A 14,647-nucleotide genomic window follows, 5' to 3' on the forward strand; every position below is an offset into this window, starting at 1 on the left:
AAAAATAAAATCTCTAGGCCACGATACATGCAGCCTAGAAAGAGAGTCAGGAATAAAATCCACCATGATACACCGAGTGATCATTTTTTTTTCTCTCCAAATTTTCATGTAAATTCTAATTAGTTCACATATAGTGTTAACATTGGTTTCAGGAGTAGAATTTAGTAAAATAAGCCAGTGGGAGAAAGACACATACCGAGGGATCATCTTAAGGGCAAAGGAAAGAGAAGTGGGCCACCTCCAGGATCTATGGTGAAGGAGACTAAGGTGTTAACTGGATCACAGGAGGGAGCATATGGGAGCAGTGGAGGCCGGTGAAAAAGCACAGGTCAAGGTGTGAGCAAGCGGGATGCTACCAGCAGTGACCGGAAGCAGGTACAAGGGCACAGAGCAGCAGCGTGTGGGAAACGGTGGCCTTGGGGACTGGCCCAAGCTGGGTTTGAATTTTAGATCTAAGCCTACCTGCTAAGTGAACTTGAGCAAATGACTTAACCTTTCTGAGACTCAGTTTTTCCATCTGTGAAATAGGGATGGTCACAACTACCTCACAAGCCTACCTGCTAAGTGAACTTGAGCAAATGACTTAACCTTTCTGAGACTCAGTTTTTCCATCTGTGAAATAGGGATGGTCACAACTACCTCACAGTAAAGATCACATGTGTCCTGAACAGAACTCTGTGATTATATATTCAGAGACAGAAGAAATAAGGATTTAACAACACTTGTTAAACCCAGAGGTAGAAGGTCACCAAACCCTTCAAAGAGAGGCCACTAGGCTCAGAATCCCATAGAACTAGTTCAGCCAAGATTTATCATAATGTTGATGTAATTTTCCATTTATATTGACTCTACATTTGACCTTCTAAGAGAAGCCAAGATTTAGGTGGTTATGATTTTCTTCAAAGATTCATTCTGCTTTTATTTCTAAACAAACAGTCATTTTTATTTGCATTTATTTGTAGTATCCAAAGTTGTCTGCAAATAGGATTCTCCTGGATACAGAGGTGCTTATCTGAAATTTGAGACCGTCTATGTGAATTGCCTATTTTCTGCATTCTATTTTGTATGTAATTGTGTTTTTTAACTTTTGGTTTCTCAGTCAGGAAAGGCAGTCTGTGTGACCCAAAATTCTGATGTGCATCAAAATTGTTCTCTTGGCAAGTGTACAAAAATCCAATTAGTCTCCAAAGGACAAAGTGTCTTTGGGGACTCAACTGATCTAAAATTCGTGACCGAGTCTGGAAGAAAATAGTACTCTAGGATTTTTTTTTGAACACGGGCAACATACATTTAGGACTATGTGAAACAAGTTCTCATATAAATTAATTCAGTTTACTTCTCTAGCTTATATTTGTGAGGATCTGTTTGCTTCTTTGGAGATTCCAAGCATTCCTAATACGAAATTATAAGACAGTCTTTGGGGAGGGAGATTTTAAAGTCAATAAAAACTGTAATAATAATAATATTTACTCAGATTTCTTGGATTGTTATAGGGGTTTGCCAACTTGTTAATAAGATGGAGGAGAATACTGGCAAGGTTAAGCCTTTCAACCGAAATGATGAACAGTTCCTGGAGGCTTTTGTCATCTTTTGTGGCTTGGGGATCCAGAACACACAGATGTATGAAGCGGTGGAGAGAGCCATGGCCAAGCAAATGGTCACACTGGAGGTGGGCTGGCACATGCGGGACCCTCTCCGTCTCTGTGGCCACACACTCAGCTTCTTCCCTTTCCCCCGGAACCACTTGTTGGGGACACTGTCTCCTCAGAGAATCAGACTGAATCCTCATATAGATAGCTAAGAAACTGACACTCAGAATATTGTAGAAACTTACCAAAGGTCGTATGACCAAATCAGAACTCAGACTGGCTTTCCCTTTACTCCTTCAGCCTTAAGAATCCAGTCACACAGACATCTGCTGTCACCTGCATCCTGTCCCTTTCCTGTTGCCTGAGCTTCCCCATCTCTTTGTGAACAGTTGTAGTCACACATCTTAAAAGATAAAAACAGAAACCCGAAGCACTTGGAGAATCAGAAGTGAGGCATGGGAAACCCCTTCAGATGACAGATTTACGGATCCCACTTCTGAAAATCCTGATTCCTAAGTCTTCAGAAGAGGCCAGGAATCGACATTATTCCAAGCTCCCCTGGTGATTCTGAATGTGCGGGCAGCTAGTGAGCTACTGGCTTGGGACATGACCTTGAGCAGGCTCCCTCCCACGTCGGACTAGCCTGCCTGAGCCGGGCCAGCCCTTTCCAGATGACTTCCATGAACTGTCTGAAAATGTCCACTTTGTATAACACAGAAGTGTCTTACATCAGAGACCAGTTTAGGACAGACTTCAAAAGGGCAGTGTCTTATTCATACACTGGCATGAAATATATTTGAATGTTTGCCTACTCTTAGTTGATTGAGATCAATGCATATCAGTCTTTGGAATATGGTAACTTTTACTCCAATCCTCTAAAAAAACACCTCACCTAAGTAGCTCAAAAGATATACATTATAAAGATTTACCAGTAACCAACATGGTACACTTTAATTTCTAAAACGAATATATAACACTAATAGTTTTGCCATAGTATATAAGAGATCTTGGATTATAAGCCATTGGAAATCTTTTTCAAATACACACACACCTATGTGTTTGTTTGCATACATATGTACACACAAATATATGTGTATACATATGTACACACATACCTCAAGTTACACTTATAGAATACATATGTACACATGTAGTTTCACACATATATACATATATACACGTGTGTGCATGTGTGTGTAAGTATATAATTTTTAATCAAATTTTTATAGTTCCCACAGTTTTATACTGAATTGAATCTAAGCCAGTTATCAGTTAGAAATTATCTCTTTTTGTAAAACTTTTTATTATGGGAAATTGCAAGCGTATACAGAAATAGAATACCTTAGTGAGCGCCCATGTACTCATTAGCCGTCTTTAGTTTAACCCTGAAAAATATTTTCCTGTTCTTATGAGGCACTGGATAAAAGCCAGGGACCCAAACTCGTCAGGTTTTCTTATGGTGGTGAATTATTTTGACCTGGAAACCATGATCATTATAATGACAATAAAACAACAACAATAATAATAGCTAACCTTTATCAGATGTGCTTACTGTGTGTTCTAAGGCTCACAGGTACAGACATACCTCATTTTGTGGTGCTTTGCTTTATCGCCTGTCACAGATACTGCATTTTTCATACACTGACCGTCTGTGGCAACCCTATGTTGAGCAGGTCTATTGGCGTCATTTTGCCAAAACATTTGCTCCCTTCATGTCTCTGTGTAGGATTTTGGTAATTCCCACAGTATTTCAAGCTTCTTTTGTTATTATATTTGTTGTAGTGATCTGTAATAGTGATTAGGACCTGTTGAAAGTTCAGGTGATGGGTTCACTGTTTTTTTTTAAGCAATGAAGTATTTTTTAAATAAGGTATTATATTGATTTTTTAAGACATAATGCTACCGCACACTTAATACACCCTAGTGTCAGCATAACTTTCACATGCACTGGGAAACCAAAACATTCATTTGACTCACTCTATTATGATATTGGCTTTGTTGCAGTGGTCTGGAAACCCGCAGTATGTCTGAGGTATGCCTGTATTAACAAAATTAATCCTTACGGCCTTATGAATAAGGTACTATTTTTACCTTCATTGAGACAAAAATCTTTTTTTTTTTAATTTAGAATGACATGTTCTTCCCATAACCATTCATCTGTGTTGCATTGCATTTATTTATATCAGACTAGTGTATGGCCACAGTCTGCACTTTCCCCAACACACTAGCTCTGTGGTCCCAGCAGCAACGCATTAGCCGCCATGACCCATCGATGCCATGTAAGCAGAAGACAGCAGCTCCAAGTTTCCCAGGCTTTCCTAGTGCTTAATGGTTCAAATGTGAAGACAAACCTGATGTAGTACAGGATTATAAATGTTCTGAATCACAAGATAGGAGATACATACACCATTTTAGATTTTCAATTGCTTCAAATTTTAAAGACTGGTTCAAGGAAAACTAGTTCAGGCCTCTCAGTTACTCAGGTCACCGTTTAAAATCTGAAAATGTCTCGCCTTCTTATCAATCATACTAAAATCTTTGGGGCTTTTAGTAAATCTGTATTGTCTCTGTCAAAAATGAACTTTCAAAAATATTTTTTAAAAATATGGTAGATATTTTAAATATGACCACTACCTCAGATAAAATATTATCCCATTACTTTGAAGTTATTACTTTTGAAATCGAGAATTAATGACTCTTGCGTTAAGGTATAAGACAATGGTAAGCCTGTCTTTTTAACTCTACTCAGGTAACTGAAAGTGTACTAGAGTAGGAGTTGAAAGCAGGCCTCCCTGTCCTCTCACTAAGTGTGAGCTTGCCACCAAGTCATGAGAACACCTGTGCCTCAGTGTCCTCAGATGTTCACAGAGGGGTTTACAGGCTAGGGCTATGCTTCTTCGCTCTTGACACATGAGTGGAAAGGAATCCCTGAATCTGTATGACATTATATTCCAGCCATGCAATTTTTCTTTATGAAATTCTACGCTGGTTATGGGCCTCATCTGAGGGCCACTTCTATACTGTCTTTCCAAATATCAATGTTAAAATGTCAGTGTATGCAAAGATTTTTTTTCTTAATTCAATACAAAAGTAAAAAAAAAATTAAAGTCACTATTATTTTTTAAAAAGCAGCACAAAAAGAAAAAAAAATTACAAAATAAATATCCTGCCAAGTCTGAGCCAGTAGCATGGCTGATAAATAATGTGCAGAATAAAAGTGACAAGACTTACTCTGCATGTAGGGAGTATAACTTTTTGTCTTCTGAAACATGCAATCGAATCAAAATCTGGGATTTTTCTTTCTGTTGAAGAAAGCAGGAAACAAGATTTGACAGTTTGAGGTATCTAGTTCGGTCTCCAGGAAGTTTTTAGCAGAATCTCAAGCTTAAGACTGTCAAAGTCTACATTCAGTAGTCCTCTCTTGGATAACCTGTTTTCCTTTGTTTCTTATCCTGTAGGTTCTGTCATATCATGCTTCAGCAGCAGAGGAAGAAACAAGAGAACTCCAGTCCTTAGCGGTAATTCTCTTTCTTTGTTAAAGTGACTAAGTGCCAACATCTAATTAATACATAAACATGGTTCTCTTAGGATAACTGCTTCTAGTAGCAATGATCCCGTTGAATTCAATGTGGTAAATACGTAGATGGACATTCATAAAAATGTTTAATTCTACTTTCTTGTAAGGCTACAAAGTCACTGAGGATACAAAGCAAAAGATAACATACTGACTTTGTAATACATTATATGATTCTGATTTTTTTTTCCAGTAATGTTATACCTTTCTTAGGCCAAAACATAACTTACCTTTCAGTTCCTGGGGAAATGTGGCCTGGTGACCATGAGGTGGTGGCTTGGTAAGGGTAATGACAGCAAAGATTTTGTAGTTTGTTGCCAATAACCTGCTCTGCCTTATTGAGAATTGAGAGTGATTTTAATGTCTGACCATGTGGCTTATGGAATGTTATTTGAAATTGGGTTCAAATAAGGTCAGTTCCTGAATGCTCATTATGTTTTTTATTTAGTATGCTATGAGAAAAAAAAATCCTTATATGTAAGTAGAATGTTAAATGTTCTCGGTCTTGGTTGAGATCATTTGAGACACTTACACATTGACAACAAAGGCAAGTGGCCTTTTGAGTTGAAATTTACTTGGGGCAACATGGAGAAGGTCTACGTGAGATGTGACGAGAGTCTGTAAAGAATGAGAAGGGTGCGAACAGATGATTGAGATTCTTTTTCATTGTCATCGTCATCATAGCTTGCCAAATGCCAACCTGCTATGGCCTTACGTACGTTTCCTTATGTAATCTGCACAGCTGTGTTATGGAGGCCACCCTGAAGCTAGAGAAGCCAAGTGACTTGCTCAAGGTCACACCGGCAGAAAGTAGGGAAGTCAGGATGCGAGCTCATGTGGTCTAGTTCCAGAGGTCATGCACAGACCACTGTACTGTCTGTTATGAGCTGTTAGAGAGACAGAAGATTAAAGATGATTGAAGTGCTTTGACCTTCATAATTCAAAAACTGATGGTGTCATTAACTGTCAAGAGTGGAAATGTTAAGAAGGGAAAGTGGTAGATTTGACTTAGAACGTGGTAAGTGTGAGGCTCTGGTAGAATCACCAGAATGGACATTTTCAACAGTCAGTGGAGTCAGGACTAGGGGCGGGGTGTGGAACCAGATTTGGAGGTCCCACCATGGGGTTTGGGGGTGTCCAATGGGAGTGGAGCAGTTGGGAGAGGGGTATGGAAGACTGAGGGCAGAACTCTTGGGAATCAAGTTTCAATGGAAGAAGTAGGAAAGGAACCTGATTGAGAAGTGGTAGGTAAGCAGGGAGGAAGATTTAGGATAGGGCAGTGGTGCAGAAGGCAAAGGGACGAGTTTCAAAGGGGAAGGAGGGCCCATCAGTGGCAGGAAGGTTGAGAAACAGGACTGAGAGAGGGCTGCCGGGCTCTGATCACGTGATTGGTAAGGAAGCAACTTTAGGTGTAAAACTGCCCGAGGTAAGAGTGAATGGTGACAAAATGGAGGAAATGAATCATAGCCTAGTTTTAAAAGTTAAGTTTTATGTAAAAGTGGGAGTGGAGAAGTAGTTATGAAGGGTATTGGCTGAACCATGTGAAATTTTGTGTTTTGGTTTGCTTAGTTGTTGTGTGCGGGGCTTGCTCACAGCTAAACCAGCATGCTCTTGGACAGAGGGTGAAGGTAGGGGGTTGAGTGAGTGCAAGGCAGGGAAGAGATCTAGACCTTGGAGCAGCCTAGGCATTGAGTGAGACAAGAGGGAAGGGATCATAATAATAATAGTATTATTGAGCACTTACCATATACCTGGCATCTTTGAAGTTCTTTGCGTGTGTTTAGTATATTTAGTCCACAGCAACCCCATGAAGTCAGTACTGGTTAGCATTTGGAATTTGAGGAATTTGAAGTTGAGAGGATCTCAGGATCTCCCGGGTGGTAAGTGATGGTGCAAGTACTACATCCAGGCAGCCCGCACACCCAGAGCCCACACTCCATTGTGCAGCACTGGAGAGGTATAATGAGCTAGAAAAGAAGGAAGGAGGAGAACTTACAGACGTTCTCAATTAAATCAGTGAGTGGGAAGTGGAGTCCTTTGGCAAGAACAGTTTCAGAAATTGAGGTGATTTGTCCTGGAAGGTTAAGCTGCTTCTTTTGGGGTTAGCCTTATTCCGAGGTTCGGTGGGCTGTATTTATTTTGTTCACGAGGTATTTGAAGAAATGAGCAGTTTTTCAGTTATTTACAAAGGTTTATAGGTTTTAAATATCTTTCACATCAGGCTTAATTGCCCCACTTGTCTAATCCTCCGAGGATGATGAAGTTTTGAACTAAAGACATACTGTGAGTTGGAAATCATCACTTGGAAAGACATCTTGAAGTGCTTGCAGTCACTGCAGGAGTATTACATTAGTTCTAAAATGAGGACAAGGTTACAGTCTGCTATGTGTTGTTTTAGATAAATAGAAACTAGCAAATAGAGCAATGTCTAAAGATAATGCTGGAAAAATCACTTAGGTTATTAAACTTTGCTTTTCACTTTGAAAACAGCAGTCCTTCAGAAAAATTTGAAAGTTATTTTCTCAGTTATTTTCATAATTTTAACCAGACAAAAACCCTTTGCAGTAACTGAAAATTGCCATATTGCAGTATTGTTCAAAGCCATCTGTTGTTTCATTTGGAAAATAGATTTCTGGCAGCTGCATTGAGAAATTTAGGGTTATAAGCTTGTAGGTCAAGTACTTTATTTAAATTGGTTGAAATTCAGCAACTGAGTTCAATGCTGGTTTTCTACCAATCTAATAAAAATTCCTTTACAGCCCCAACTACACAGGTGTCTTCATTATCCAGCAACTACCAAAGCTGCTGCCTTTGTCATGTATCTGATGATTTATATCAATTCAAAACCTAAAATAAATCGAAAAGCTGTGTAATGTATTCTTAACTTTTATTTTTTACAAATTAGTTCTTGAATTAAATAATATACTTCAGGATGCTAAATATTTATGCCTGTGTCCAGAAAAGTTCTCCAATTACAACAGAAGTGTAACAAAGTTGACAGGAAACTCAGAATCCTTATTATTTTTTTCCTTGTTTTACCTGAGGTTTTAATCTGATTTCTCTTGACTTAAAATTGGGTATAGCAGAAATAGAAATTAAGCTTCTACCATATCCCGTTTAATGATCTTTAGGCACAAATTGTATCGCATAAAAATAAATGGACCCCAGCTACCTGGTTATGGTTATTAGAAAATTATTAGTTAAGATGTCAGAGAGTAATCAGTGTTTATTTCCAGTAACTGAATATTTGATTGACAGATTGCCCTTTCTGCTTTCCTCTCTTGTTAGAAGAGCAATAAGTAAATATGTCTTAGAGTTTAGTTTTTTAAAATAAGCTTCTCAGTTTTGTCACGGACTCGGTGCTTTTTCAGGTCAGTCCGTACAACTTCTGTGATCAGACGTAATGTATCTAAAAGCAAACAGAGCCTTTTGTATCCTGAAAGGTTTTCTGCTTCAAAATAGTGAGAGAGGAAGAAGCTAACCACTTAGGCAGGATTTCCTAGGACAGAATTTTTTTCATCTTGACCTTAATCTTTCAGAACCAGAAACTTCACAGGAACTCCCTTGATCAGGTGTGTGTGTTCCTGCTGTCACCTACAGCAAAGCTGGCTCCCTGACCCACATCTCTGATGTCTTGGTCAGTGTCAGAGTATAGATCCAATTCCTTGTATCAAGATGATCATCACGTTCCCTCATTTTTGAGGAAAATCTGTATATGGACAGTCAAATTACAAATGGAAAATTTTGAACCGATACTAACAAAGAAGAGTTGACGTTATGATCTCGATAACCAGTGTCCCTGAACTGTAGTAACCTATGGCATCTAGTAAGGCGCCCTCTTCCTCAAACAGGTGCTAGAATTACCCTGAAACCATCTGAGTCCTTTGGACTTCCTGTTCGCCATCAGTTGATACATTCATTTTTTATAGGTGTCTGTAACACTAACTGGGCTATATCTTTTCCGCATTGGCAATAGATTCTGTTTGATTCTTCCCTGTTTCCCTTTGGCAAGCTAATCTTATCTTTTCTGCTCTGATTTTCCTAGTGGATTACTTTCAACGGTAATCTTAGCTCCAAAGTATAGTGGCGCCGTTCTTGAACTTCTTATCCTAACTAGATGTTAACCAGATCTGTGCTAATTATTCCTAACTGTAGTCAGAAATTTACCTTGAAGGTTTTACTTAAAAGCATATATACATTTTATCAGAATCTTGACATTGTCATGTGCCATCTTTACATGGTTTTGGAAAACCGTGTGCTCATTATTTTTTACAATCTGTGCCTCTTCACCATGAGATTTAAAAGATTACATTTATATAATATTAGAAAGAAAGAAAAATCATAAAACATGTTGATGTAGTTATTAAAGAAAATATGCTAATCCTGTCCTGCTTTGCCTTATTCACTTCTTTATTCTGTGTTAAGATTTGGTTCTTTGAATATTCACCTCCCTTTATATAAGTAGATTTCTTTCTTGTATGCATTTGGATTCACTTCGCTCTTAGAGAAAGATAAATTCTAACAGGTTTTTGAATGGTGTGGATTTTTTTTTCTTTAAGAACATATTTTCTGTGCATGGTAAAAGTGGGGAAGAGAGACATTAGGCTCCTGTAAAGTATAATGTGATGGCTGTCAAACGGCTTTATTCAAGACCTGGAAGCCAAACTGGTCCACTCTGTGTAACATGGCGCTCCACTGGGTGGGGGGTAGGGATCAGGGACTGATGGGCAGAGCCCAAAACGCCTAACTGAGGATCCCTCCTTGTAGCTACCAATAAACTCGTCAGTTATCTTACATTAATTTTATCCCTGAAAATGATTTCCTTGAAGAATGGATCATTAAAGAAAATCTCTTTTCTTCCTAACATTTATATTGAATAAATATCCGGAGGAGTAATGTAACACAATGCCTTCATGAAACACTGAAGCAAATTGGAAGAATCTGACATTTTATGAGAGACCAAGTTCAGTATTCTGCTCTTCTTTTCTTTTTTTTTTTTTTTTTTAAATTTTATTTATTTATTTGACAGAGAGAGACTACAGTAAGAGAGGGAACACAAGCAGGGGGAGTGAGAGAGGGAGAAGCAGGCTTTCCACTGAACTGGGAGCCTGATGCAGGGCTCAATCTCAGGACCCTGGGATCATGACCTGAGCCAAAGGCAGACACTTAACTACTGAGCCACCCAGGTGCCCCACTGCTCTTCTTTTCAAACTTATTTTAATAAATAACTTTCTGAATAAGGAACATTTTCTTAAGGTGACTATTGGGAGCTGTTTTCATAATTTTATTTTTGCTCTTGAGATTTGATACTTCAGATCTAAGGCAGGTAGAATGCCTTTGATAGCAGTGTGACTTTTTTGTATAAAGATTATACAATTGAGCAAATTGTGTAGCCATGTAGCCACATGTCTTTATTTTCTTCTGAGGTTACCAGAGACTTTGCCACAGGCTAAATATAAACCTTTTTCATGAGGCATCCACCAAAAATAAGAAACTCAATAATTTTTAAATGATTCTTTTATTTACCTTACCCAAGTGTATTATTTTTCTATGGACACATGCTTTTTGGGCTTCAAGGAGACTGTACACTTTATAAATAGTTTATTTCCTATAAAGTTTTATTTTTCTATTAACTGAACAAAGAGGGACCCTCTCCACTTGTGTAAAAGCCTCCATAATAAGAAATAGTTGAATTTTAAAAAGTCTGTCATTCATCTTATGTAAGGCACTGATGATGCTAGGGATAGATTCTCTTTGACTTTTTTTTTTTTTAAGATTATATTTATTTATTTATTTGCCAGAGAGAGAGAGAGGCAGCGAGAGAGGGGACATAAGCAGGGGAAGTGGGAGAGGGAGAAGCAGGCTTCCCAGCACAGGGCTCCATCCCAATACCCCGGGAACATGACCCCAGCCAAAGACAAATGCTTAACAACTGAGCCACCCAGGTGCCCCTCTCTTTGACTTTAGAAAAATATGTGACTATATTAGCCAGGGTTCTCCAGAGAAACAGAACCAGTAGGTAAGAGATTTATTCTGAGGAATTGGCTCACACAATTAATGGGAGCTGAGAAATCCAGCAGTCTATTGTCTGCAAGGCTGGAGACCCAGGAAAACCAGTGGTATAATTCAGTTTGAGTCTAAAGGCCTGAGGACAGAGGAGCTGATGGTTGAAATCCAAGTCCAGTGACCTGAGAAGATGAGATGAGTTATCCTAACTACATAGGGAACAAAAAGCATCATATTCTTCCTCCATCTTTTGTTCTCCTCAAGCCCTAAACGGACGGATGATGCCCGCCCACACTGGGGAGGGTAGTCTCCTGAGTCCACTGATTCATTGCTAATCTCATCCAGAAATACTGTCACAGACATACCCAGAAATATGTTTAATTTGGGCACCTTTTGTCCAGTCAAGTTGAGACAAAAAGTTAACCATCACAAGTGACTAAAAAAAGTAGTTAAATGTGTACTTACATTGTCTGTCATTGTGTTGTTATGGCTCAGTTGCAAATTACTAACATACTTGTGTCATCACTTTAAAAACTGTATTTCAACTATTTATGTGCCTGTCTTCTCTACCAGCCTGTTCTTGACCCATCCTCATCGTCATAGCTACCCTTTACTGGTTGCTTAACAGGAACCGGGTTTGCATAGCTTGTTAGATGATTGTGTGAATGAATCAATCAGTAGATTTTGGAGAATCCAGACTTTTAGAGAGCCTATACTCTAGCATGAAATATACAACTCAAGCTTCTTCAGTATTCAACAAGATTTTGCTTTCTTTTTTTTCTTTAAAATGATTATGAAGCTAGAAATAATTTATTTGTTGATGAAATATATAAAGCCACATGGGTCTGGAGAAAAACTAGCTTCAACTTCCAGCTCCATGATCTCAGGCAAATCTGTGACTTCTTTTGTCTCTCAGGTTCTTTATCTATAAAATGAGGATAACAAAAGAATTTACCTAGCAGAGTTGTAGGGACTGGAGTTTCTGGTACCTTATGCGCCAGTAAGTATTAGTTATTTTTAGTAGTGGTAACGGCAAGAGGAAAATCAGTTCTCAAAATCTAGTAGTAGCAGCAACAAGATCTTGATGTGTCCTGTCATGTTTCATTTCTTTTTGTCTGAGCGATTCTAATAATGTGCACTTCAAGGAAGTACACACTAATTTTTTTTTAATTAGTCTAAGTGGAGCAGGTAGGTGGAAAATCTAGAAGGAAAAAATACCATGTGTCGTAAGAACAAATGTAAACCTTTGTTTATGCCGTACGACCAGTTCTCTACTTGAGGGGAGTAATCTAGGATTGACTGGTAACTTCTTGCCAGAGTTACTAAAAAGTGGATTGGGTTCCTAGCTTTCCCATCCTGTGTTCCCAGTGTTCTTGGAATGAATGAATGAATCAAACTTTAGTGAGAGTTAAGGCAAACTGAAGCCGATTTTTTAAAAATTACAGTAATGAAATATTTATTGGGCAGATGAAAGGTGTTCAGCTATATTTAAAAATTTTTAAAGCAAATAAAATTAAAAACAACTATAGCATGAGAAAGCATATATCTGTTGTTTCTAACACACCATGGTTCATTATTAATGTTAACATTTATATTATAACTCTTTGCCAAATTAAATTAAATTTAATATTATGGAGAACTGGCTAGGTGCTTGATGATCACAAAAAGATTTTCATTTACACATTTGTATTTACCTCTGACTCTGTGTGGGCATTATATTAGGTGTTCCACATGACAAAAATAATAAATCTCTACCTTCTCAGACCTTGAATAGTGTAGGGCTATATACAATATATAATTATACAATATTATATTATTATAGCCAGAAACAAAAAGCAATGACTTTAAAGTGTATTACATTGTGAAATTACATAATATAGAGACATTCTAGAATGAATGGTCTGGGGTATGTGTAGTTTTTCATGTAAGAGATGTGGCAAGTCTTTGATTTCATCCTGCACTGTATTCAGCAACCTGCAGGATAAAATTGCATCTAGGTTTTGGCTACTGCTTCTAGAAATAGCATGTTTGGATTTGCAATAAAAATTTAGAACTCACTGCCTTCCATAGACACACCAAAACTACAACTACATATAAAACATCTCTGAGAATGACTTGAAGACTAGTAAAACTACGATTTTATGGAACTAAAGATATAAAGGAAAAGTCACATCAAGACAACCAAGGGAGAGATGCAGTCTCTCAGGACCCACACTGCCTAGCATGGAAACCTTCAAACAGGAATATACCACAATTGCAAAGGCTGTCTCTGAGGAATAAGGGCCCAACCTCCACATCGGGCTCTCTAACCCAAGAAACCTGCACTAGGAAGATGAGCTCCCATAACATCTGGCTTTGAAAACCAGTGGGGCTTAAATCCAGGAGATCCAGAGGACAGTAGGAAACTAAGACTCTGCTCTTAATTAAAGGGCTTGTGCGCAGTCTCACTTGTTCTGAGTCCCAGAGCAGAAGCAACAGTTTGAAAAGTGTTTGTGTTACATGTGAATGACATTCGTTGACTAATTTAATTGACTAAATTTAGGGCATGGAACTAATTTGGAGATCTGTTGGAAACTTCCCCAGGGATAGAAATACTAGTGGATGCCTTTTTTTTTTTTCTCTCCCCTTTACCTGGCTACCCTGAGAAGCTGCCCTGCCTCGCAGGTATCATTTCTGACATTCTCCATCTACAGTGCTAGTACTGCTTGCCCTGCCCTGGCATTTCCCTGCAGCCCACCCACCCTGGCCTGTGCTCCTCCCAAGTGACTCCACCCCACTGCCCTGACCCGTGACAATGGCACAGCCCCAGGTAACCTCACCCTACAACAACCGGTGGGTGGTCCTCCACCCTGCCATACCCAGAGGGGCTGGGTGACCATGGGAATTTGCACCTCAGGGTCCCATAAGACACCTTCTACATAAAGCCACTCCTTCAAGACAAGGAGACATAACTGATCTACCTAATCCATAGAAGCAGACAGAGAGTCGGGCAAAATGAAGAAACAGAAGATTATGTTCCAAATGAAAGAACAAGATAAAACTGCAGAAAAGAAATAAATGAAATGGACGTAAATAATCTACCAGACAGAGAGTTCAAAGAAATGGTTATAAAGATGCTTACTGATCTTGGGAGAAGAATGGATGAATGCAATGAGAACTTCAACAAAGAGATAGAAAAGACAAAAAGAGAGCTGATCAGCTGAAAGAATACAATAACTGAAATTAAAAATACACTAGAGGGAATCAACAGCAGATTAAATGATGCAGAAGAACAAATCAACTTCTCTAAAACAGGGGAGTGGAAATCACCCAATGAGAGCAAAAAGAAAAGGAATTTTTTAAAATGAGGATAGTTGAAAGGACAACATCAAGCATACTAACACTCAGATAGGGGTCCCAGAAGGATAAGAGAGAGAGAAAGGGACCAAAAACCTGTTTGAAGAAATAATGTCTAAAAACTTTCCTAACCTAGTGAAGG

The 14,647-nt window shown here is 38.6% G+C and overlaps 1 protein-coding gene across 4 annotated transcripts in view; it reads left to right on the forward strand.

The window, feature by feature from the left end:
- PDE5A (phosphodiesterase 5A) overlaps nt 1-14,647 on the forward strand; it is a 146,627-nt gene that overhangs the window by 88,644 nt on the left and 43,336 nt on the right. For all 4 annotated transcript variants that reach the window (XM_032858621.1, XM_032858646.1, XM_032858629.1 and 1 more), the window contains exons 10-11: nt 1,494-1,669; nt 5,048-5,107. In XM_032858621.1, the coding sequence (XP_032714512.1) occupies nt 1,494-1,669; nt 5,048-5,107 (236 nt within the window). The remainder of the gene's footprint in view (nt 1-1,493; nt 1,670-5,047; nt 5,108-14,647) is intronic.

Source organism: Lontra canadensis, unplaced genomic scaffold (assembly GCF_010015895.1).
Source record: "Lontra canadensis isolate GAN:19392208 unplaced genomic scaffold, GSC_riverotter_1.0 scaffold1, whole genome shotgun sequence".
Taxonomy (NCBI): Eukaryota; Metazoa; Chordata; class Mammalia; order Carnivora; family Mustelidae; genus Lontra; species Lontra canadensis.